We start from the raw sequence: 23186 nt of genomic DNA, 5'->3' as shown, positions 1-23186 counted from the left end.
TGTATTTCTTAAACTTTAAAGTTGTATATTTCATGTGGGACAATTTAAGTTGAGTTTTGTAAACTGAACTGCAGACTTGAAATTCAACAAATTCCTGTCACTAAGCACAACATATATAATTGACATGTCCAGGTCGAAGTTTTTATAAAACATAAAATCGTCTTTTAACAGATCCATCATTGATAGTCATGTGGCCCTGTGTGAATCTGTGGTTATGTGACTGACACGAGACCAGCTGGAGATGCGAGGCAGCTCTGCCTCCTCGTGGGCGGGCCCTTCAGGTTTACAGGAAATATGAGTTCCAGGAAGTAGAAAGTGTTTGAGATTTGTTGTGTCGCTCAAGTTACTACTAGTAGGTGTTCAAAGTTTAACTCGGTGAAAGACTGACAGGATACACACACAGTGTTTTAAGAAAACCAGGTGTGAACGCTGCCTACAAAATCTAAGGTAGGATTTAGATGAAATAAAAGACTGCTGTAGTTAAAGCGCTTCTCTGCATGAAAATATGAGCTGAAAACGTGTCCGTGCATTGAAATAACTTCAGACAACAGGAAACAGAAACAAAAGGGAAGTGACTTTCTTGTGTTTGGGTGCATAATTGTATTATAAGCAGAGAGGTATAGTATAAAGTCATAAACGGAAGCAGCCTGATTGATGCATGTACCGTCACTGCAGTATAAAGAGGCCTCGTAACAGCCTGTGGGATCCTGTAACTATTCAAGTCTTACACAGGAAGGGCTTCATTAACTGGACCCGACTATCCATTCCTCTTTACAGTCTGTGATGTGTATTTAGTGTAAATGCAACTGGTGCAAAAAGTTAGTAAGCCAGTGTGTTTGTACACAATCACAGTTTTGAATAGCCATTGGAGAGTTTAATCTGGGTTGCAAGTAATGCTTATTTTCCTACTCACCAATAAAGTTGGTTATTTGTTCAGGTGATCTTTTTATTCTATAAAATGCAAGGCAGGCAATAATTATTAGCAATTGTGATCGTAATAGTGACAGGGTGGTGTAGTGGTTAGCAATGTCAGCTGGGATAGGCTTCAGCCACATTACTGATGATTATTTTATGAGAGCACCCATAGTCAACCCTACAATATTTATTACAATACAATATTTTATTTTTCTCCATATTACCCAGCCCCAGTTGTTAGCATGGTGAAGTTAGCATGTCAGTGTGCTCAGTGATTAAGACATGGCATTTTCTATAGTGCCACCCTCAGGCCAAACTTTACATTTTTGCCCTATTGGTGTTTATGATATAAGAGTAGGAAAATTGTTCCTCTATTGTCTATTAATCCAATATTTTTGTTGTCTGGAGTGAGCCACGAGTATATCTATAGACGTAAGAGTTTGGTTGTTATTTGCTGTATTATTCGTAGGACCAGTTGAGGAGGCCATGAATCGAGTCCCCCTGCAGCAGCCACAGAGCTGTGGAGCCTGGGAGCTGAAGGAGCGGCTGGGCACTGGAGGCTTTGGGAATGTCACAAGATGGCAGAACAAGGTACACAGTCCATACACTTGTAACACACTGTGACATCTTTATCATCCCCGTAGGAACATTTGGTTTTATTTGTGGCTGTGGTAGGACATGATAGAAGACTGAATGACTGGAAATCCCTCCAAAAGGATGATTAAATAACGGACTGTCCCACTAACTAGAAATGTTTGAGCATTTTAAAGGATTTAGGGGGATTTAGTGGCATCTAGCAGTGAGGGTTGCAGATTGCAACCAGCCGAAACATCTCCTGGATAGAATTCCTTCAGTGTTCATTGTTCAGGAGGGTTTTACTGGGAGCCGACCGGGAGCTGACAAATGGACCAGGTGATTAAAACCAGTAAAATACATAATAAAGCAGAGTCACGTTACAAGTCACTGCTAATCTGTGCCCACGTTTTTTCTCTAATAACTTAAATCCAGCAGATTAAAACCGGTAAAAACACTGAATAAAGCAGTTTCACATTTAAAAAAGATGGCGTTTTCCCAATGCATTACGGAGGGGCTGCTAACTACAGTGGCCAGTGCAAAAATGCAAATGGTCCTATTCAGAGCCAGTGTTTGGTTTGTCTGTTCTGGTAACGTGGCGATGTCAGTGGACGAAGACCCGCTCCCTATGTGGATATAAATGGCTCAGGTAATGAAAACACACTGATTTTTATTTTCAGATAATTATACATCTAAGAACACATACTAATTATATCATATTCCATTTGTGCCAATATATCCTCCTAAATCCTACACACAGAACCTTTAAGTAATTAGATGAAAGAAAACTAAATTTGTCATTTGTCATTTCCCAGCAGACAAAATGACAGCTATAAAAATATTAAATTCTGATCCACTTCAAATGTCAAAGCCAGCCTCTGTCAAATAGACTTACACATCAAACCAATATAGTACATAACATATATACATATTACAAATAAAGTAATTTCTTGTCCTGTTTACAAACAAATCATTTTTAAAACTGCAGCAAAAACCTTAAGACAGAGGTTTTCTCAGACAAAATTGAGATACCTGCAGTTACAGGCTGCTGTCACTGAGGAAAACTTAAAAAGGTGATGATTCTCACACAAGTTGTGGAGTTACAAGGATCAGATTTATGGAAGTTCATCCAAGAGGAAAGAGATAATGACATCTTTTGGAAGTTTCACACTGAGTCTGTGTATTATGCGTAAGTGTATTATGTCTGTGTGTTCAGATTTGTTATGACATTCTTCCTTCTGTGCCCCCCCTCTAAACTCACTATCAGAATGACAACAGAAGTTCACAAATGAAAACTTAAGTGTGTAATTGAGGTTTCAGCTGCGCCATTTTAGCATGACATCAGTCCAGGAAGTTGTCGTCTTTGTGCTCCGAATCCAGTAGAAATGGTGTCAATTGTAATGATGTCACTCCTAGTCACAGGATGAGGGCATTATAGAGTTGCATCAGTGCACTATGGGAATACGAACACGCCCGCTTAGTGGACCTTCCTCTTCCTTTCTTTAAAACTGTACTTCAGTTATATTACTCACACACACTGTCAAGGTAAGCCCAGAGCTGGCTCTGAGCCAGGCAGCATCGTCATGTGACTGTCGATATACAAATGATGGAGAGTCAAAAACTGTGGGAAGCACTTGAGAATATGAGTCCTCGGAAATATTTTCTCTTGCAGTTTGAAATTTAAAAGATTTTTATACAAACACTTGTGTATACTAAGTAGTAGAGTAATAAAGTAAACAGGCAACATCTGTTCACTGCTGGCTGCATTCCCGAATGCTGTCATGTTATTGTTGAATGAAACTGGGAATGTGTGTCACACTCCTCGTTTGTTCACGTTCATAAGACCTGTATCATTTGGCATAAATCACACCAGTAATGTGTGTGGAATTTGCTGTCTTCAACAATACAACTTGAACAGAGTTAAGATCGTCATATAATTTAATTCCACTGTTTTTCACAGTAATCGAGGAAGTGATGTATTTTACCAGTTTAATCACAGATAAGCACTTTCCATTATCAGTGTCACAACAGACCAGGGTTTAATGGGAATGGAAATGACAGGTGGAAGTGGTTTGACTGAAGAGGGCACCGCCGGCACTGCTGCTGCTGTGATGACTAAATTTCCTCTTTAGGAAATTTCCCATCCTCCTGTATTAATGACAATACTGTGGGCTATTATTAGTTTAGAGATCAAATAATGGGAAGCAGGGTGGGTGCCTTTTCCTTGATGATGCCATGAGAAGTAGGTAGTGAGATGTACCTACAGTATGTTGCTCAACATTTTTGGCAAATGGTTAAATGTACTGTATATGTTTGGTAGGGATGCACCAATCTGATATTGATATCTGGCCGATACTGACTCAAATAGCTGAATAAGGTATCATGTCCTGAGGGCTAATCTATTAAATTTAATTATATAAGCGTGATTTCTTTAGTTTATAATCACCTGAGAATGAGACTCGTGTTTCTGCTACCTTAGAATGACTCATTTAAATCTACTTTTTATTTGTGTTCTTTTAGAGTTGTGTCTGTGATTTTCGCAGCTTACTTTTGGATACCTGCTCCTTACAGTCTGGCACCTGGTCGCTACCTTTTTATAAAGTCCCAACCTCACATTAGCGCTGTGCCCAGGAACATCTGGAACACAGGGAAATTTGAAGAAAAAAATACAGGCAGAGGGCAGATATATACACTGTCACACAGTTCTGATGGGTTTTAAGGGATGTTAAAGAGAGATTACTTCTATTTTATGCTGCCTGGTATGTTTGATTCAAGCCACCTGAAGATTTTTGTTGGTGATAAGCAACTGAATATCATCATTAATTTCGTTTATTTTCTTTTAAAATGCCGATAGATAATATTTTAAGTGACTGTGTATCTGTGTGTGTGTGTGATTTCAGGACACAGAGGAGCAGATCGCTATAAAGCAGTGCCGGCAGGAGCTGTGCGAGAGAAACAAACAGAGATGGTGTCTGGAGATCCAGATCATGAAGAGGTCAGTTTCACGCTCACATGCGTCAACTCACTTAGGGGCCCCAGAGCAAACAATTTAAGTCCCCTTTGGGTCTCAACGTTCTTCCTCTGACACCTTCAAACTCCAGTCATGTACAGCACACAAAGCAAACACATGGCAGCTTCGTTATCTTTTTTCCCAGATGCCAGCCAGTGTTCTTTTCTTGGCAGTTTGCCTTTATTAGATAGGTCAGTGGTTTCCAACTGGTGGGTCGCAGTCCAAAAGTGGGTCGTGGGTCCATTCTGAATGGACCACAAGTGACTCACAAATGTGTCAAGTTTGTAAAAAAAAAAAAAAAAACACACTTTATTTTTAAGTAGAGTGAATTTCCAGCACAGAGCTTTTATTGAGAAGTGCTGTAGAGTGAGTGACAGAGACAGCAAACTAGCTCAGCGACATGGCCAAATGCAAGTATGACGCTGAATATATTAAACTGTGGGACCTCAAACTAATGAAGAAGGAGAACTCTGGAGCCCATGGCTGGACCAGTTGGGAACCACTGAGACAGGTCACAGTGAAGACAGGAAACATGGACGAGAAAGGGGGACAACTGTTGGGTGTTGTATGATTTGCGTCCTAACCAGTAGGACACACTCCAACCAATGTTCCTGTGCTATAAACAGAAGTTTATGTGGGACTGTGCACTATATAAGCACAACATTTACTACAATAATAAACCTATAAACTAGATTTTAACACAGGCCATGCCCTCAGGATTAATTAACAGAGCAAGACCGGGTTAAGGTCATGCTCCAGATCATAGAGTCACATACTTATTTAAGATTTAGTAAAAAGTACGATATGTTTATCTTATCCGTCACCGTTTTGTCAGAGGCAGGGAGCAAAGAAGACCAGATTTCCTAACTTTTTTGTTTATTGTTTGACCGTGGCACCTTGCCTAAGCTTGCTTCTCTGTTTACAAAAGATCCAGGGGTGTCTTTTTCCCCAGTGATGCATCATAGTGTGTGACACATTTAACTCGGTTGGAGAAATTGGTGATTTCCCCGGTTTCTTTTTTCCTGTCCAAACTCTGTCATGCTTCGCCTTAAAGCTCTTTTTGGCAGCTCCTTCGAGACAAGTTTTGGTTTGACGTCTTGTGACTCACCGCATTACGTTCCATGATATGTGGGGTGCTGATGAGTTTGACATTTGACTTTTATGTACCCATCTGTTTCACAAGTTTTCTCAAAATACAAAAACTAAATGTGTATCCTGAAATAGTAAAAATCACACAGGACATTAAATAATTAGAACAGCATGGCGTTTGGGTTATTTTGGTCTGTTGGTGGTTATTTCTGAGAGGATAATGTGCCGCCTCCTCATTTTGCTCTGCTTGGGTGTGTGTGTGTTTCATTTCCATACATGTCTGCATTGCCTATTAACACTTTCAATTGAGGAGTCGGGTCACCGGAGTTGAATGGCAGATCATGTGGGTTTGTGAGATGTGTGTGTATGTGTGTGAGTGTTTTGTCATTTGCTGGTGAAAACATGAGTATAAAACCATTTCTTTCCTAGTCCCAGTTTAACAATTGTGTTGTTTTCAGACAGACATGGTCACGACCACAACCCTCCCGTGCACCCACGCTCAACTCGTGGAAAAACCACAGGGCAGGGGACACATACATGGCAACCTACTATTATATTATTACAACTCCTTAACACAGATGTACGCATGTGTTTACAAAGCGTTTACTGCATTACTTTGCATCGGCCGAATGTTTTCAAAACCAAGAAAAAACATTTCTCCCCACTCTCTTTAGCTTTTTTTCTCAATCCACAAAATGTTTTATGTAAGCTGAAAAGAGAACAACATCAACAAAATATTTTTCACATTAAATATATATGTAGCGCCTGTGTCCCTTGATGGAGTCTTATACTCGCACAATATATACTTCTAATCATGTCTAGGTTTGTTTCAGTGATCTCCAATTTATTTTTTTAATTCAAACTCTATAGATTTGCAGAAACACATGTGGTAATAACTTCAAACAACAGCTTATTATTCTAGTGATGACTGTCATATATCCCCTGCTCTTGCAGCTGTTCCAACACACTGATTGCATACAGTGTTATGGTTACAGTCTTTTTCCAGGTGCATCTGGTATCAGTTTGGGGTTTGTTATCTTTATATTTCTCCTTTGTTTCTTCAAAGAGGGCTCGACTCTGTGACAATCAGAAACACGCTGTTTCAATCAGAGTTATAAACAGCGAAGAATGAGGAACAGAGAAAGTAACAGAGCATGCCAAAGAGCAAAGGGAGGAGAGCAATGACTTAAGTAATGAAAAGATTTGCACATAGTTGTTCAAGTGTGCAACTGTTGATACATTTGTTGGATCTGATGATGGAGACGGGATGCAAGAAAGACGAGATTAAAGTCTACATTTCTGATTGATGTGATCAGGTATATACTTCATAAAAGTCTATGTTCATGGTGCCCAACCTGGGGGTCAAATATATAGTAGAACAGATAGATGTATGTATATTTCTCACTCTTCATCCTAACGTTACCTCAGCTGACTTTCTCCATTGCCGCATAACAAACATTGAATGCACTGAGAACAGCATTCTGAATATACTAGTTGGTGTAGCAGGACCCTTTTAACCCATATGATGCTGCTAACCACTAATAATGCCCACTTAATTGAGTGATAACATGCACACTGGCAAAGGAGGACTCTCCTATAACTTGGAGGACATTTATATATCTCTAATGTCTAATATGGCAACCCCTGAAAGTGGAAAGTGGATATTTGTGGAATGTATATCTCAGTAATTAAACAAATGTAATACGATACATTGTGCCACACCACTGACTGATGTCTCCTCATCCCATAGGTTGGATCATGTTAACGTTGTCGCAGCCAGAGAGGTTCCTGAGGGAATGGAGAAAATGGTGGCCACCAATGACCTGCCACTGCTGGCGATGGAGTACTGTCAGGGAGGAGATCTGAGAAAGGTAAAAGTCTGTGGCATGTTTGCGAGTATGAGCACACTATATTAGAGCCCATAAACCTTTGGGTCAAAGTGTTGGATTATAATAAAGGAACAAGGAGCAGTAATAATGTGTGATGATGATTTTTTTTTATGAGGTCCTTCAAAAAAGGTTTTTCTCAAATAAAGAATAAAGGCATATCCATTATATTTTTCATATTTTACTGATTTTAAGACACTCACACATGAATGAGGATGTCTGATTTGTTTGTGCCAACAACCAGGCAATTGTTTGCACTTCTTCTGTGGGGGAAATCTAGAGCAGTTTTTAATTAGGCACTGAGTGTGCAGCCTGAGGCGATAGACAAAGTTGGCACGAGTCAGCCAGTAGAGAAGGAAAATGCCAACCATCAGCAACCACAGTGTCATAAAAATTTCAAAGCATCCCAGATGGCCGAAAACTAGGCAGTGGTCTGAAAGTTGAGGCTTGCCACAACTTTCCAGCAGCAGAACGCTTTAAATTTATTGTTTGAAGTAAAACAAATCAAAAGATTTACAGCCAAAGTGCTGATTTGCCAATTTGCGAAGCTTCTTTTCATTTAAAAACGGCTACCAGAAATGCTCCTAAAAAATCAAATTAACAGCGCAAAAATGCCCTGTGGAAAACATTCTATTAATGTGTGAGAGAATATACTTGGGTTTGGTTTCTGCTTGAATCAGAGCCTGTCATGGCCTCTAATGTGTGTGTGATCCGTTATAAACACCATGTGCTTAATGGATGGAAAACAGATTAATGTTATTTATTGTATTCACTGTCTTGTCTTTTTGCTCTCTGCAGTATCTGAACCTCTTGGAGAACTGCTGCGGGTTGAGGGAAGGCTCCGTTTTAATTCTGTTACGTGACATTTGTGAGTATCGCGTTCAGTCCCTGGCTTAAACATGACCATTAAACCACTTGGAAATGTGTTTGTGAGAGAGAGTGATAGATTGATTGTGTGATTGAGTGAGCTGGCAGTATGATTAGTTTCCTGCAGTATGGAGGAAATGGCCGTGGTGACTGGCATCATGATGTCATCAATGACCCCTAACCACCAACCTCTTAGTCACCGTGGCAACAGCTCACACTCAGACTGGGGTTTACGTCAACAGTCGGACATCAACAAGACGTTGTAGATTACACGCTGTATAAACAGGTTTGAGAGAGGACACATATGGTATGGATCAGACACATCTAGAGTGGAGAGTAGAGGAGAGTAACACACACACACACACACACACACACACACTTTCACAGAAACTCCCTTTCCTGTTACCCATTGGTGGACATTTCCTGATAATGAGTGATCCCCTTTAAACTGGATCATGAGTGAGGGTAAAGACGTAGGCGTGCACATCCACACCCAAAGACACGCATGCACACACACACACAAACACACACACACACTCACACAGTCAGGTAAAGGTTATGAGTTCTGCTTCGTTGAAGACTGCCAGCACACACACTAGTCACCCTTTGACGTGTAAGTGAAGTGACATTATAGTTTCAGCTGTAAATTAAGACAAAACCCCAATTACACTTTAACTTCAGTTCCAGCAGATTAAAGGCTACAGAATGTGTATATATATGAGTCTTATCCTCTTACTTACCTTATTATAGAGTGACTTAACACCAGGCTGAAATGCAGTGTTTTACTGCCCTCTCTGGTTGAAACTGTCAATCCTGTTTCACCTCTGACCGTTACCCAACCTGCATACCCAACAGTAGGGCTGCCCGCACAAGATTTTTTTCTAGTTGACCAATAGTCATCATTTAGGGCCATTAGACGACTAGTCGCCCACGTGTTTACTATATTAATTTAATTTAATTATTAAATAATATATTTTGGGTGGGGCAACACTTGAGTTTAGGGTCTGAGAAAGAATAGTATCAGTAACATTGTTAACACTGTGCTACATTACAGAGAAATACAAAACCGTACTAATGAACCTTCATTAATATAGGCCTATATTTTATCTACAAGTGCACGTCACACACTGAACGAGCCGCCTGTTAATGACGCTGTGGGCTAATGGGCATGTAGCTACTTCCATGTTTCAGATGATTCATCATGTTTGTAGTTGACCAATGAAGATGAGTTTACATATCACCTTGGGTTCGTCCTTCACCTTCTCAAAATGATCTCACACTTTGGACATGTTATTAACTAGCCTGTGGAATAAGCCTGGAAATTAACCTGACTCCTGACTGACTGCTGAATGTGGCCACTTCCTGTGTCTGTCCTTTCAAATTAAATTCTCACATGGTCCAGTCACATAGGTTTTGATTTATCTGACAAGGTGCAGCTGCTAATAGAGTTTCAGTTTTGTTTTGTTTTGTTTTTCTTTTCTGCGACTAAGCATGAACACCACTGCAGCAAGGTGAGAAGATACACGCCAGAGGTCAGTTAAAAAAAAAAGAAATAAATAGATTTCGTTGTTACTTTACTTTTTAAAAAACAACTTTACACAGGCTGAAAATGTTGTGTTTGCTGACCTCTAGTGGTCTAATTTCTGACCCTGCTGCAGTGAGGTAAAAGTGTACTTTAGGGTGTGTCAGGACACCATGACATCACTGTTAGGGGGAAACAGAGCACATTTCTGATCACATACATCAGTGATGCTAGGTGCGGTCATGTGAAAAAAACACCTGAAACAATGAAACACTGTTTTTCAGCCTAGTGTCAAAGTCTGTCAACAGGTTGTGGGAAGAACTAGTGTTTGTAAAAAATAAAATAAAATAAAAGTTGTTACGTGACTCCAGTAAGGGAGCTGAGCAAATTCTGATGAACTGCCCCAGGTAAAATCCGTTGATTGGGGACGAACAGGTAAATATAAAAAAATCTGGCAGTGAAAAACGGAGTGAGGATCGCTGTAAGTCTGCTGATGGCTCCATAGCCCATCTTTTCTGGACGTGTCCAAAGTTGCATGATTTCTGGAGTAAAGTGTTCAAATGGTTTTCTGAAATGTATAATTTTGTGTTGAAGCCCGAGCCAGAGGTGGCACTGTTTGGCTCTTCTCTGTCTTTATTGACTCATACCCTCCCTGTCCAGAACACTATTATGTATGGAATGATAATAGCAAAGAGACTGATTTTGATGCACTGGAAGTCAGAAATTGTACCTGTTTTCAAGACATGGCTGACAGAACTTACCTCTGTACTGCACATGGAGAAAATTCGATACAGCATGATGAACAATCTTAAGAAGTTCTACCAGACTTGGCAGCCATTTTTAGAGCATCTTGCAAAGTTTAATGGGGACCCTGATCATTGATAAGATCTATAATAGGCCACTCACCTCTTCCTTGAGAATTTGTGTTTGAACTTAGAGTACTAGTGATGCAACAATGTATGTCATTGCTTGAAGTATACGCCCTGTTCAGTTTTTGCTCTTGTTTTACTCGCTCTTTTTATTTGCCTTTTTTTTTAAAAAAAAACCTTTGTCCTAATTTTTCTTGTATGTCTTGCACTACTTTGAAAAAAACCTAATAAAGATATTGTGCAAAAAAACCCCCCAAAAAACGGAGTGAGGTTACCAGCCCTCTGTAGCGGAGTGCGGTTCATGCCACATATATCTGTTCGAACCCAAAGCAAGACAGTAGCACCTGAGTCTGACCCAAACCCGACAGGTACTCTGTTTTTTACGTCCGAACCTGACCAAAGCTTGATGCAGTTATGGAGAAAACACTCCACTCAGGTGCTGGTGGTGATGCACACATGCGACCCTCTTTACACCACCGCGTCCATTTCCTTGTGTCATTGTTACAAGAAACCGAAAGGCAACAAGTGAGGAAGTGGATACTTGAAAGCGCATTCTTCCTTTCTTCTGACTTATTTCTTCTACTTCTTCTTCTTCCCTCCAGCGTCGGCTCTCACCTACCTCCACAAGAAGAGGATCATCCACAGAGATTTGAAACCAGAAAACATTGTGCTGCAACAGGGAGAGAAGAGAGTGAGTTAAAAACCCTGTGAACCATCTTGTTATGACAAGTACACCCAAACCACAACAAAGAGACCATATAAAGGCTTTTTGTCTCTGTGGGTTATGTGGAATAAGTGTAGGAGACTCGTCTCTCTCACACGTCCACATGTTTCCACACACCAGTTGAGCACAACACTGAATATTATAATGTGAAAATCCTTGAAAAGATCCTCACAGTTATGAGGAATGTTTGCTCTTACCTTGCTCGCTTAATTTTCTTCTTGGTAACAAATTACACAATATCCTCCAGCCTGCAGCAGGACACAGGAAAATGAAGAATGTTATATAATTGAGGCCAGACATATTAAAGAGACTATATATTCATGTTTTTGTACACTGTAGAATTTATCTGCACGAGTTTATAGTTTTTACATGAACACTTGTTTTTGTCTGGCATACGAGAGGAACAGTAAATCCATCATACAGACTTAGTTTTTGGTTTGGAGGGAGGTTTTTAAAATAAGAGGGGCTGTACAAAAATAGACAGAAAAGCATTAAAAGTTGATTTCTGCTCATGTGTTCTTACGTCCCTCAGGATTTACAAGACACTTTCTGAAACACTGATTTTTAATGTGAACCTGCTTTATTTAGTTTTTTTCTCCCCAGTTTTAATTACCTGGTGCGGAAGGAGGAAGAAGCCTCCGTGGATAATTTGGCTCCTGGTAGAAAACTCATGAACAGTATTTCATGTCAAGTAGTTATATAATAATAATAATAATAATAATCTTTATTTATAAATAACTTTTCAAAACAGAGTTACAAAGTCTTTACATGTCAATAATTAAAACAGACAAGACATGAAAACAACAACTTATAAAATAACTGATAAAAACACTTTAGTGTATAAAAACTGAAGAAATAAAAGGCAGTGTAAAGGAACTTAAAACTCAAGTAAATTCAGGAAAGGCTCCACAATAAAGTTAGGTTTTATGAAGGGACTAAAAGAGATTATTGACTCAGCCAACCTAATTTCCTCGGGCAGATTGTTCCAGAGCCTCGGGGGTCTGATAGCAAACTCTCTGTCCCCTTTAGCTTTCAGCCGAGCCTTTGGAACAGACAAAAGACCTCTGCCCGAGGACCTAAAAGTACACCCTGGTGTGTATGGCACTAAGAGGACAGAGAAATAGCTGAGAGGGAGACCATGAAGAGCCTTAAAAGTAATCAGTAAAATCTTAAAATCTATTCTTAATGCCAGTGTAAAGATGCTTAAACTGGAGTGACTTGATCGTGTCTCTTGGTTCTCGTTAAAAGCCCTGCAGCTGAATTCTGCACAGTCTGGAGTCGATTATTGATACAAGAAAGAAAAGAGGCTGTTGTAGTAATCCTGGCGTGAAGAGATGAAGGCGCCTCTTCCACTACCTTTGGAACCAAAAGTAACCCTAAAGACATGGTACATAGACCCTAATGTTTTGACTGCAAACAGTAAACAGTTAAATGTGGGCGGGGTTGTTGTCACTCACTGCTCCATCCAGCACTGACTGTATGTCCTTATTACCGGTGGCACAGATGGAAGTCTGCACCTCATTCATCGTCGACAGAATGGATACTTGGATTTTTTTCTTCAAGTGAGGATTAGAATATATGTAGTTCACATAACCCAGTTGAAATTAATATATATAAACGCATGAAGATCCACTCATTACCTCCACCAAGGAGGTTATGTTTTTGCCGGCATTTGTCTGTTTGTTTGTCTGCAAAATAAAAAAAGGGTTAATGACTCGCAACACTGCAGGACTCTTTGCAGAAAAAAATATTATTTATTGCACCGTGATGTACGTTTCGAGCTGTGTGCTCTTCGTCAGACACTTTTTTCATCTACGACTATCAACTCAGCACCTACCCTCCCACGGTGAGATGTGCATGCCTTTGGTTTGATTTTTTGTCTGCAAAATAACTCAAAAAGTTCTGAACAGATTTTGATGAAATTTTCAGGAAAGGTTGATAATGGGACAAGGAACCAATGAAATTTTGGTGGTGATCGGTTGAAGCGAAGTGGATAAAATAATAAAATGGCGAGCTGCTTGGCGGAAGTCTGCACTCTCCGAGTGCTTTTCGAGTTACTTAAAGTGTCTGTCTTAAAATTAAAGTAATGGTCAAAGTTGTCACAGTGAAATTTAAGGTGTTATTTGATTGACGTCGTCAATTCATACATTGAATAACATTACAAGTTAATGTTCCACCTTAAAAGTTGCCGGCAGTCGGCCCAGACTCCAGCTGCTGCAAGAGACAGAAAAACATACTTTCATTTTATAGTTACAGGTTACTGATAAAACTCTCCACGATTTAAATAGAGGTTAGATAAGAGGCTTAAATCTCCCTAGATTTTACACACAGTTCCTTTAAGTTGTCAATTTTTAATTGTAGGATGAAAATTTGCAGTTAACACTTCCTGTCTTTGCTCTCTTCTCTAACCTTAGTTGATCCATAAGATAATAGATCTCGGTTATGCTAAAGAGCTGGACCAGAGCAGCCTTTGCACCTCGTTTGTGGGAACACTTCAGTACTTGGTAAGTGATGAAAACACAGGTGGACATATTTCCCACATGATCTTCTCACTGTACTCTGGACGGTAACAGCTGAACTTGTTTTTCTCCTCTAGGCTCCAGAGCTCATTGAGAGACAGAAGTACACGGTCACTGTGGACTACTGGAGCTTCGGGACTTTGGTGTTTGAGTGTATCACAGGATTTCGCCCTTTCTTGCCAACCTGGCAACCTGTCCCTTGGTAGTACTACCTTTCAAAACTTCCTATATCTGCACCAAGTTAGTAATTTGTTCAAAATGCCACAAAAGTCATCATTAAGGAAATTAAGTCATAATTTCCACATTTTGTTTTTGAGGATGATGCATGTCAACATTTCCGACATTTCTTAAATCATATTTTTTGGTCTAGCTTTTCCAAAAACAAGCTTAACAATGACGTTTTTGAATGTTAAGCAATGAAAAGAAACATAATTGTTACGTGACTGGACTGTAACTCCCAGGGAGTATATAAAGAAACAGGAGTTGCCAAAGCAAAGAATTACAGGATATATGGCTTGTGCCAACGTCAATGGCCCTCGTGGCTCACTAATTATGATTGAAAGATATGAAACTCCAGGAGGGTCCGCTTATTTTGAGGAAAAATAGTCTCCCATTATTAACAGTTATATTTCTGGCACGTAGCTGGCCATGGAATTTACCATGATCAAATTGAGGATAAAATGAAAAAAAAAACAAAACACATTTTTACACTCACAAAAAGACAAAGATTTGCAAGTACAAGCTCATATTTTTAGGGCTCTCCTCCTCTCATATAACCCATCTGTATCCTTCTAAGGCACAACAAACTGAGGCTGAAGCAGGACGATGATATTGTCGTCTATGAGGACCTCTCAGGGGAAGTCCGCTTCTCTAAACATCTGCCCCAGCCCAACAACCTCAACAGGTGACTTTATCAGTCTCAGACACACACATACATTGAGACTGTTATTATCTCATATCTAACATGCTATAATTATAGTAATGTAGCAAACATTATTTGTATCTCACTTTTCAAGCACAGTTACAAAGTTCTTTATGTAACAGCAATAAAACTATTGAACAAAGCCTGAGACCAGATAAATCAGTGTATAATAAAAATAAGTAAATAATAAAATTTGCAACGAGACACACAACAGATTTACCCTAAGAAGTCTTTCTGTAAAAGTATGTTTTGTTAACCTAAGTTGTTGACTGGTGTTTGACAGTCTCTTCTTGGAGAAAATGGAGAGGTGGCTGCAGCTGATGTTAAAGTGGTCTCCTAAGGAGAGAGGCAAAGACCCCGACGCTACGCCCTCGGACTGCTTCTCCCAGCTGGAGGTCATTCTGCAGCTCAAGGTCAATTAAGTCATTGATACATTTATTCTTTCATTTTCCCAAAATACATGTGCTCAAGTACTGTACAGTTTTTAGTACAGTTTTGAGGTTCCATTTTGAATGGACTCCAAGTGACTTGTGAACATGTCAAGTTTGTAAAAAACACACTTTATTTTGAAATACAGTGAATTTCCAGCACAGAGCTGTTGTGTTGAAATGCCATTTCCTGCTGTAGAGTGAGTGGATAGTCAACAGCTAATTGACAGAGACAGCAAACTAGCTTGACAATATAGCCAAATGTGGGTATAACTTTGAATATATTAAACTGTGTGGACCCTGAACTAATGACTAAGGAGAAATCTGGACCCCGTGGCTGGACCAGTTGGGAACCACTGACTCAGACATCATTGGTCTGATGTTGAGGATATATCTTTGAATCTGTGGTTCACACTGTAATTAAAGACCAAATTTCAAACTTTCTAAGGCCTGAAGTGCTACACCACTGTTTCAACTTTGAGGATCAGAGTTGTGATTTGGAGTTATGCACCTATTTTTATTTAGACCAACATATTTACTTGTTCTTTCTGCAATATGCTTGGTCCCTCTCTTTTCCCTCAGCTGGTTCATGTCCTGAACATGCTTTCTGCTAAGATCCTAACGTACTCCGTCTCAGACGAAGAGACTGTGGCTGACCTGCAGCTGAGGATAGAAAAAGACACCAACATCCCTGCAGCCAATCAGGAGCTGCTGCTGGAAGCGGGTTTAGCCTTGGAGCCTCACGGACTGGCCACGCAGTGCGCCATAGATTACACAGTAATGTCAAACATCAACACTGTACACATAATACCTTACCAGAATAATCAACCACACAATGTGATAATGGGCTGAGGCAAAGTATTATTGTTGTCTACGTCTTTAGGAGATAGATGGACGGCGGACAGACTTGCCCTTGGTCTTCCTGTTTGATCGTTCCTCTTGCACCTATGAACCTCAGTTTGCTCCTCGCACCCTTCCAGAAAACATCCGCTTCGTCCGTGAGTACACAGCAATAAGAAAACAGTATTCAAATCTTCTTCACCTGAAGTACCCTGCAATGCTTTTCTGTGTTTAAGTGATTAGTTTGAATCTTCTGAAGTGGGGTTGTATGAGGTACATATCCATAGGTGTGTTACATACAGTCGACAACAGTGGGCATGCCCCCAGTTTGGAGAAGCCGGCAGAGGTACCGCCATGGAAGCTGAGCATGTACTGTACTGCTGTGGAGGGGGACATCTTACACTGACTGTGGATAAACACCATTAAGGCAGAGTGGTGCTTTAGTGGTGTTAAAACAATATTTAAAGATATTTTTGGTAAATGAAGGACTCAAGCAGTTGCTCATTTTGTGGCTCAGGAGGGATGTATGCTTCTCTGACGGTTCCCACAGCAGAGCTTCAGTGAAAGTCTGTTAAATAAAGACACTAAAATCTGTAGCAAACAGAGATGGACACATTTTGTTCAAAACAATAATCAGCACACACCGTACCACAATAAAACCACACACACTTTTAGTATAAACAGAAAACAAACATTATACACCTCCAGAATTTGTGGTTAAAATCACTTACAGGTATGACTGGAATATTTTTGGGCTTATATGAACCACAAACTTTATGCCTGAAATGAAAACCCTGTGGGGGGAAAAGCTCTTTTTATGACTACAATCTATAATGAAGAAAATAGTAAAAATCATCCTTTGCTTTTGTGTGACTCTCTCTCTCTCTCATTCTTTGTCTTTGTCCTAGAAACCGACCCTAAACACCTTCTGCCTTACAGCCTTCTGAGGAGGACTTGTGGCCAGGCGTGGCATACAATCCGCTCCCTGAAGGAAGACTGGCAACGTCTGCAGCAGGGGCAGAAAGCTGCCATGTATGACTTACACAAATACACACACAAAGTCCCTCAGAACACACCTATGCATCAAGTGTGTTAAAAAACAAAATCCCCTTTCTTTCAGCATGAGCCTGCTGAGACACAACTCTTCGCTGTCCAAACAGAAGATTGAGATGGTGTCCATGCACCAGAGGCTCATGGCCAAGTTGGACTTCTTTACCACCAGCCTTCATGTAGACATGTACAAATACCAGGAGCAGACAGCCACTGGGATCGGTACGATGTTAAAAAAACAACAACACTGTGGTAGATAGAAGGAAGTTCACACTACAGCTGCTAAAGATTGAGCATAGCACTAGTTCAGGCAGGACATGATGTCAAGCTCAACTCACATCCTAGCTACATCAGCTGATCTCAAACAGCCCATTAAGCTGATGAGTCAGCTGATTGATGAAAGGGAGTCAGCTGATAGGTCACATGATTCCTTTTCATGCAAGCAATTGGCGAATCTTATTCAGAACGCCCTATTTAAACTGCTTTGGCCTGCCTAATGTTGCTGCTACTGTATCTGACTTATCAATGTCATTTCTGTTTGTCATTGATGCTGGGGCGTCTTTGCTGCTGCTGCCTTAGGCTTTCCACATAGGCACGTGGAAGAGACTTTCTGTGTAGGCCTGAGGAGAGGCAGAGTGGCCCCAGAACAGAGCCATACCGCCAAATATAATATTGCAAATGGAATTAAAGTTCTCTGAACTTTGTTTTTTCTGTCCATTAATGGTAATTATTTATAGCTTAATTTGGTGGAAGGTGCACTAATATGTATAGAACAATTCAGTTTGCCTCTAAATGACTAATGATAGTCTCTTAACACTTTCTAGCGTCAGAGAAACTCCTTGGCGTGTGGAGAGAGATGGAGCAGACTGCTGTCAGCTGTGGTCAGGTAGAGTTGAGTGTGTGTGTGTGTGTGTGTGTGTGTGTGTGTAAGGAGTATTCACATGTGCTTTAAAAAGACTAAAATCCACATGGGGGTGTATAGGCAAAGGTGAGTGAACTGGAGGAGGAGATGATGCAGCTGCAGCCAGACATAGTGGATGTGCAGAGACAGCCATGGCGGAGTGGGGAGGCCCTGGATACACTGTAAGTCTGAACCAAACTTAACTGTAAAAACAGCAAAAACAACTGGTCTGGGATCTTGAACCCTGCTCTCTTCCCCTCTTTGTTCCCCAGTGAAGGAAAGGCAATGGAGCTGTTCCGCAAACTCAGAGAGAAACCCAGAGGTTTGGATGGCACGCATCTCTTCACTTCTTACATAACACTCATTAAAGTGTCTCCATGTGAAAATAAACTGGGCTTTCCTTTTCCTTCCCCCGCTCAGACCAGAGGTGCTCAGGGGACAGTCAGGAGGTGGTGCGCCTGGTGTTACAGGCTGTGCAGTTCTACGAGAAGAAGCTCAGAGACTTCTACACACATCTCAGGTACTCAAACACAAAACACTGTACTTTTAGTGAACTCAAAATAATTCCCAGATCACATAATCACATAATAACAGGATTTGTTTCACATTCTTCCAAAACAAAGCACACCTTTTGAGAAATAACCAATACAGTATGTTATTGTGTTTGGGGTGGGTTGGGGAACTGAAAGACCCAGTCCCAAATGCATTGTACAAACAATTCAAAACTACACATGGGACACTTTAAAAACTTTCCTGTGAGGTTTAATTACTGCTGAACTGGAAGTCTGTGGTAAAGGCCCTGTGTGTAGGATTTAAGGGGATATATTTGCAGAAATGGAATATAATAAAATAGGTATGTTTTCCTTAGTGTATAATCACCTGAAAATAAAAGTCATTGTGTTTTTTGTTACCTTAGAATGAGCTGTTTATATCTACATAGGGAGCGGGTCCTCGTCCACCATGTTGCACCACCATGCTTCTACAGTAGCCCAGAACGGACAAATCAAACACTGGCTCTGGATATGGCCTGTCATGTTTTTGTGTCAGGCACCACAGTTAGCAGTCGTTGCGTGACAAGTGCATCAGGAGAAACACAGATTTCTTTTTAACATGAAACTGCTTTTTTTCAGTGTTTTTACCAGTTTAAAACACTGGGTCATTTATTTATTTATAAGGACAGTGCACATTAATCAGCATTTCTGTAAATGTGCCAGTGTGAGCCAGCTGGCAAAGAACCGGGAGAAATTTCAGCTGGTCACAATCTGCAATCCTCACCGCTAGATGCCATTAAATCCCCCTAAATTTTACACATTGTTCCTTTAAGGTGCATTGACATCATCAGAAAAGCTGGACTTTTTCTCAAGGACTCACGGCAGGTTCCCACAGCATCCATCAGGGTTTAGGGCTGTCCCACTGTCAAACTGTCAAGTGCATGAGGACTCACTTAGAAACTTAGAGACTTCTGCAGACTTTGCCTAAGGGAATAACCCACAGTTTATTGTGTTGTGTTGTGACACTGGTGATTCATAGCCAAAGCTGCGTGTAGTAGTTTGTCCTATGATAGCATAATAATGATTTTTGCAAACTCCCGACTGTATGCATCCTCAAGGTGAAGGTATATGTTGCAAAGTGCTGTCCCTTTCATGTTTATACAATTTCAAGCTCCTTCACTCAAGAACTTATCAGTAGATAGAAATTAACTTCATGAGGGGATGCTTGGATTGGGTCAGTGAGTCCCGAGCAGCTCTGTCTTTGCACTGTATAACTCATATTTGAGAATTTGTGTATCTGTATAAAAATGAAGCAAGGTGTTGCCAGAAATACTTCTGTAATATAAGTGTAATGTGATGGCTAAGTTTAAGGTGACAAATTTGCAACACTTAATTTGGGACAGGCCAGTAAAGGAGTGTAAAAAGTCACAACCTCTTATTAATGAAAAATTTCCTTTTAAATTAAGCTACCAGTCTGCGGCTTCTAACGTGTAAACTCATTAATAAATGGTCCAGGGCCTTGATGCTTTACAAATACATCCAAAACATAGATGCCCACTGTTTGTGTGTGTGTGTTTGTTGTGCAGTAAGACAGCAGTGTGCCGTCAGCGTGTGATGGAGCTGCTGCCGAAGGTGGAGGGTGTGGTCCAGAAGATGGCTGAGAGCGAACAAGTCCTGATGAGTCTGCAGGAGAAACGACAGAGGGATCTGTGGACCCTGCTCAAAGTCGCCTGTGTGAGGATACAGGAACTGTTCACAGACACACACACACACACAACCCCAGTCCTTCCCTTCTTTTAGCGATGCCTGTTAATTGCATGTAATTTTACATCATGAAATGAGTAGCCACAAATAATAATAATAATAATAATAAATGTTTCACTTAATTCTCAAGCACCATTTTCAGTGTGTTTATATCTGCTCCAACACTCATCAAGCATCATCTTGTCTTGTGCAGAGTAAGGTTCGCAGCCCAGTGAGTGGGAGTCCTGACGGATTACGAACCCCATCTTCAGTGCCGCCTCTGCTGACCCCCAGACACAGTTTACAGCAGTTGTGAGTGTACTTACAGGACACACACACACACACACACACACACACCACCACCACCACACTACCTCACACTGAGGTTTAAAGGAAGTTATCCATTCAGGGATAAAGGCCAAATTAATTTCTTATTTTTACCCCTACCCCTTGTTTTCGATTTGCCTCTCAAAGCAGAGTTACAAGGGGTGGTGTTTGAAATCTTCCCCTATAAAATGGGACAACATTTAAAAATCACGATACATCATTGGTAGCTGTTGATGCTGGCCTTCATGTAAACAGGCACAATGAGTGTTGCCGGACATTATTAATATGCCATCTTCTTCTGTGTGGACTAAGGACATCATTTTGTTTTGAGGACATTTGTGAATTGTCCACAACTTCAGTTTCGCACTATCAGTTGCTCAAACAAGTCCTCAAATTAAGAAAATACACTTCTTAATTACCAGGGCACTAGGGGTGCTCTTTGGGCTAATGTAAACAATCTGTGCTCCTACCCTGTCCGTCTGCACTGATATCAGAGGAGCAACAACTCCACTGCTGGACTTAAAGGGATAGTGCACCCAAAAATGAAAATTCAGCCATTATCTACTTACCCAAATGCCGATGGAGGCTCAGGTGAAGTTTTAGAGTCCTGACATCACTTGCAAAGATCCAAGGGGAGAGTGGGTAGCAACACAACTCCACCTAATGGAGATTAAAACGTCCAAAAGCACATAATTGAAACCACAATATATCTCCATACTGCTTGTCCATAGTGATCCAAGTGTCCTGAAGCCCCGACATAAAAAGTTGTTTGGAAAAACATAATTTGAACTTGTAGCCTGTAGCTCTAACTGCCTCTCTGTGCACCGTGCTCACGTGTGAGCGCTTGCGCGAGACTTTGAGACATGGGCACCGCATTCATGTGTGCTCTCGCTGGTCTCACGCGCAAAATAAATTTGACTATCGGCAAAGCTGTTCACAAAGACATAACTTTAAGATTTTATTTTTTTTTTCTGTTTGAAAGTTGTGTAAGTTTTCTCTGTGGCCAACAGTATACTGATGATCTTATATAAACTCCCCACTGTCATTTTGCTTTCCCACACTCCACACCGCTTTCCATCATCACCAGAACCTTTCAGAAAGGCACAAACACATTTCTTGTACATACACGCAGATAAACTATCATCAAAATTATGAGTAACTTCAGCATGAATCACTTTGGGTGTGTCTGCAGTGATGAGTCTCTTGTGGAAGAGAGCAGGACGTTTGAGAGTCGACTCCAGAGTCTGCTGCATGACACCATCCAGGAATCAGAGAGCAGTATGGAGGTACACAACATGCTCACACTCCTTTCTTCAGCTCTCACACTCATGTTGTTGTGATTACAAGCAGCTGTCTGGTGTAGTTTATGATCATGTTATTTGTTTTATATGAGATGACTATTAAAAAACACCATCCTTTAATGGCGTTATATTTGTGCGAGTGGTTTGAGATTTGGACAGTGTTATATTTATGCTATAAAACCAACCAGTTGGATCGGAGAACAGTTCTGATTAACTGTTTGGTGTCCAATCACAACGCTTCCACATTTAGAGCCACTTGAACAGCCTATGGCATTTAACTGACGCAAGAGGAGTATTTGACTACAGCTGCGTTAAAAAAACATTATCATTATCAGCATAATTATTATTTTTCTTAGCACTGTTACTGTGTTAGTTGTAAATTGTTTTACATATTTCCATAAGACATCGGCTGTTCCTTCTGTGGCGTTCCTAGCTCGCATGTCATTCGGAAATGTCATCTCATTCAGATAGGAATAGGGGGGTTGTTGGTGCACGCTAATATAGATAATGGTAAACATGCAAATAAATTTATTGAGCACAGAATAAATATTTGTTTGCTCAAAAAAAGAAGAAAAAAAAAGATTTGCATGCATATAATTTCTCTTCAAAATGCAGTTTATGTGCGTGCAAAGCATATTGTTGTGTGCTCGAAATCTCAAACCACTCACTCAGGATTGTGGCACAAATATAACGCCATACCCTTTGTTTTTGTCCTAGGTGTTGAGGGAGTGGACGTGGCTGCGTGGAGGCCAGAATTACTCCAGTGACCTCTCCTAAACTGGATTTCATTCTTTGCTCACATGTGGTACTATACTGCCCCTGTGTGGATGGGATGTGAAACTACACAAGGATGTGGAAGTTACTGGTCTGATAACCAATGTGAATGGAGTAATAGCTGCTGGCACATACTTGCTCAATGAAATTAAGGAGTAGGTAAACCTACTCATGACTCTTATCTGACGCTGTAAAACAAGTGCAGATTTATCTCTGATAAGGATTGACATCAGAGTAATTTTTAGAGCACAATCCTGTTTTTATCCACTTGTAATTTTAACAAAACATTAAATATGTTTTGGGGTAAAATTGCACTTCCTAATGCACAGATTATCCATGCCATTTGCATCATGGATCAAATCTGATAATTGTAACATACAAATATCAGTCAGATCAAACCTTCATGCATTCCTGCAGTGTTACTATGTGACGAGG

The 23186-nt window shown here is 40.5% G+C and overlaps 1 protein-coding gene across 1 annotated transcript; it reads left to right on the top strand.

Annotated features, from left to right (window-relative positions):
- The first annotated feature begins 300 nt into the window (after positions 1 to 300).
- Positions 301 to 23063, top strand: ikbkb (inhibitor of nuclear factor kappa B kinase subunit beta). The gene is made up of 22 exons (XM_049578214.1): positions 301 to 447; positions 1385 to 1506; positions 4389 to 4483; positions 7338 to 7458; positions 8272 to 8341; positions 11334 to 11422; positions 13870 to 13959; positions 14052 to 14176; positions 14771 to 14878; positions 15180 to 15309; positions 15907 to 16101; positions 16208 to 16322; positions 17073 to 17196; positions 17285 to 17436; positions 18039 to 18100; positions 18197 to 18297; positions 18388 to 18437; positions 18536 to 18635; positions 20193 to 20340; positions 20564 to 20661; positions 21869 to 21962; positions 22695 to 23063. Exons 2-22 carry the CDS (start codon positions 1402 to 1404, stop codon positions 22752 to 22754), a joined length of 2232 nt encoding a protein of 743 aa, XP_049434171.1. The 5' UTR covers positions 301 to 447; positions 1385 to 1401; the 3' UTR covers positions 22755 to 23063.
- Positions 23064 to 23186: the final 123 nt, after the last annotated feature.

This window comes from Epinephelus fuscoguttatus, linkage group LG6 (assembly GCF_011397635.1).
Source record: "Epinephelus fuscoguttatus linkage group LG6, E.fuscoguttatus.final_Chr_v1".
Lineage (NCBI taxonomy): Eukaryota > Metazoa > Chordata > Actinopteri > Perciformes > Serranidae > Epinephelus > Epinephelus fuscoguttatus.
This window is presented reverse-complemented; position numbering and strand designations above follow the sequence as displayed.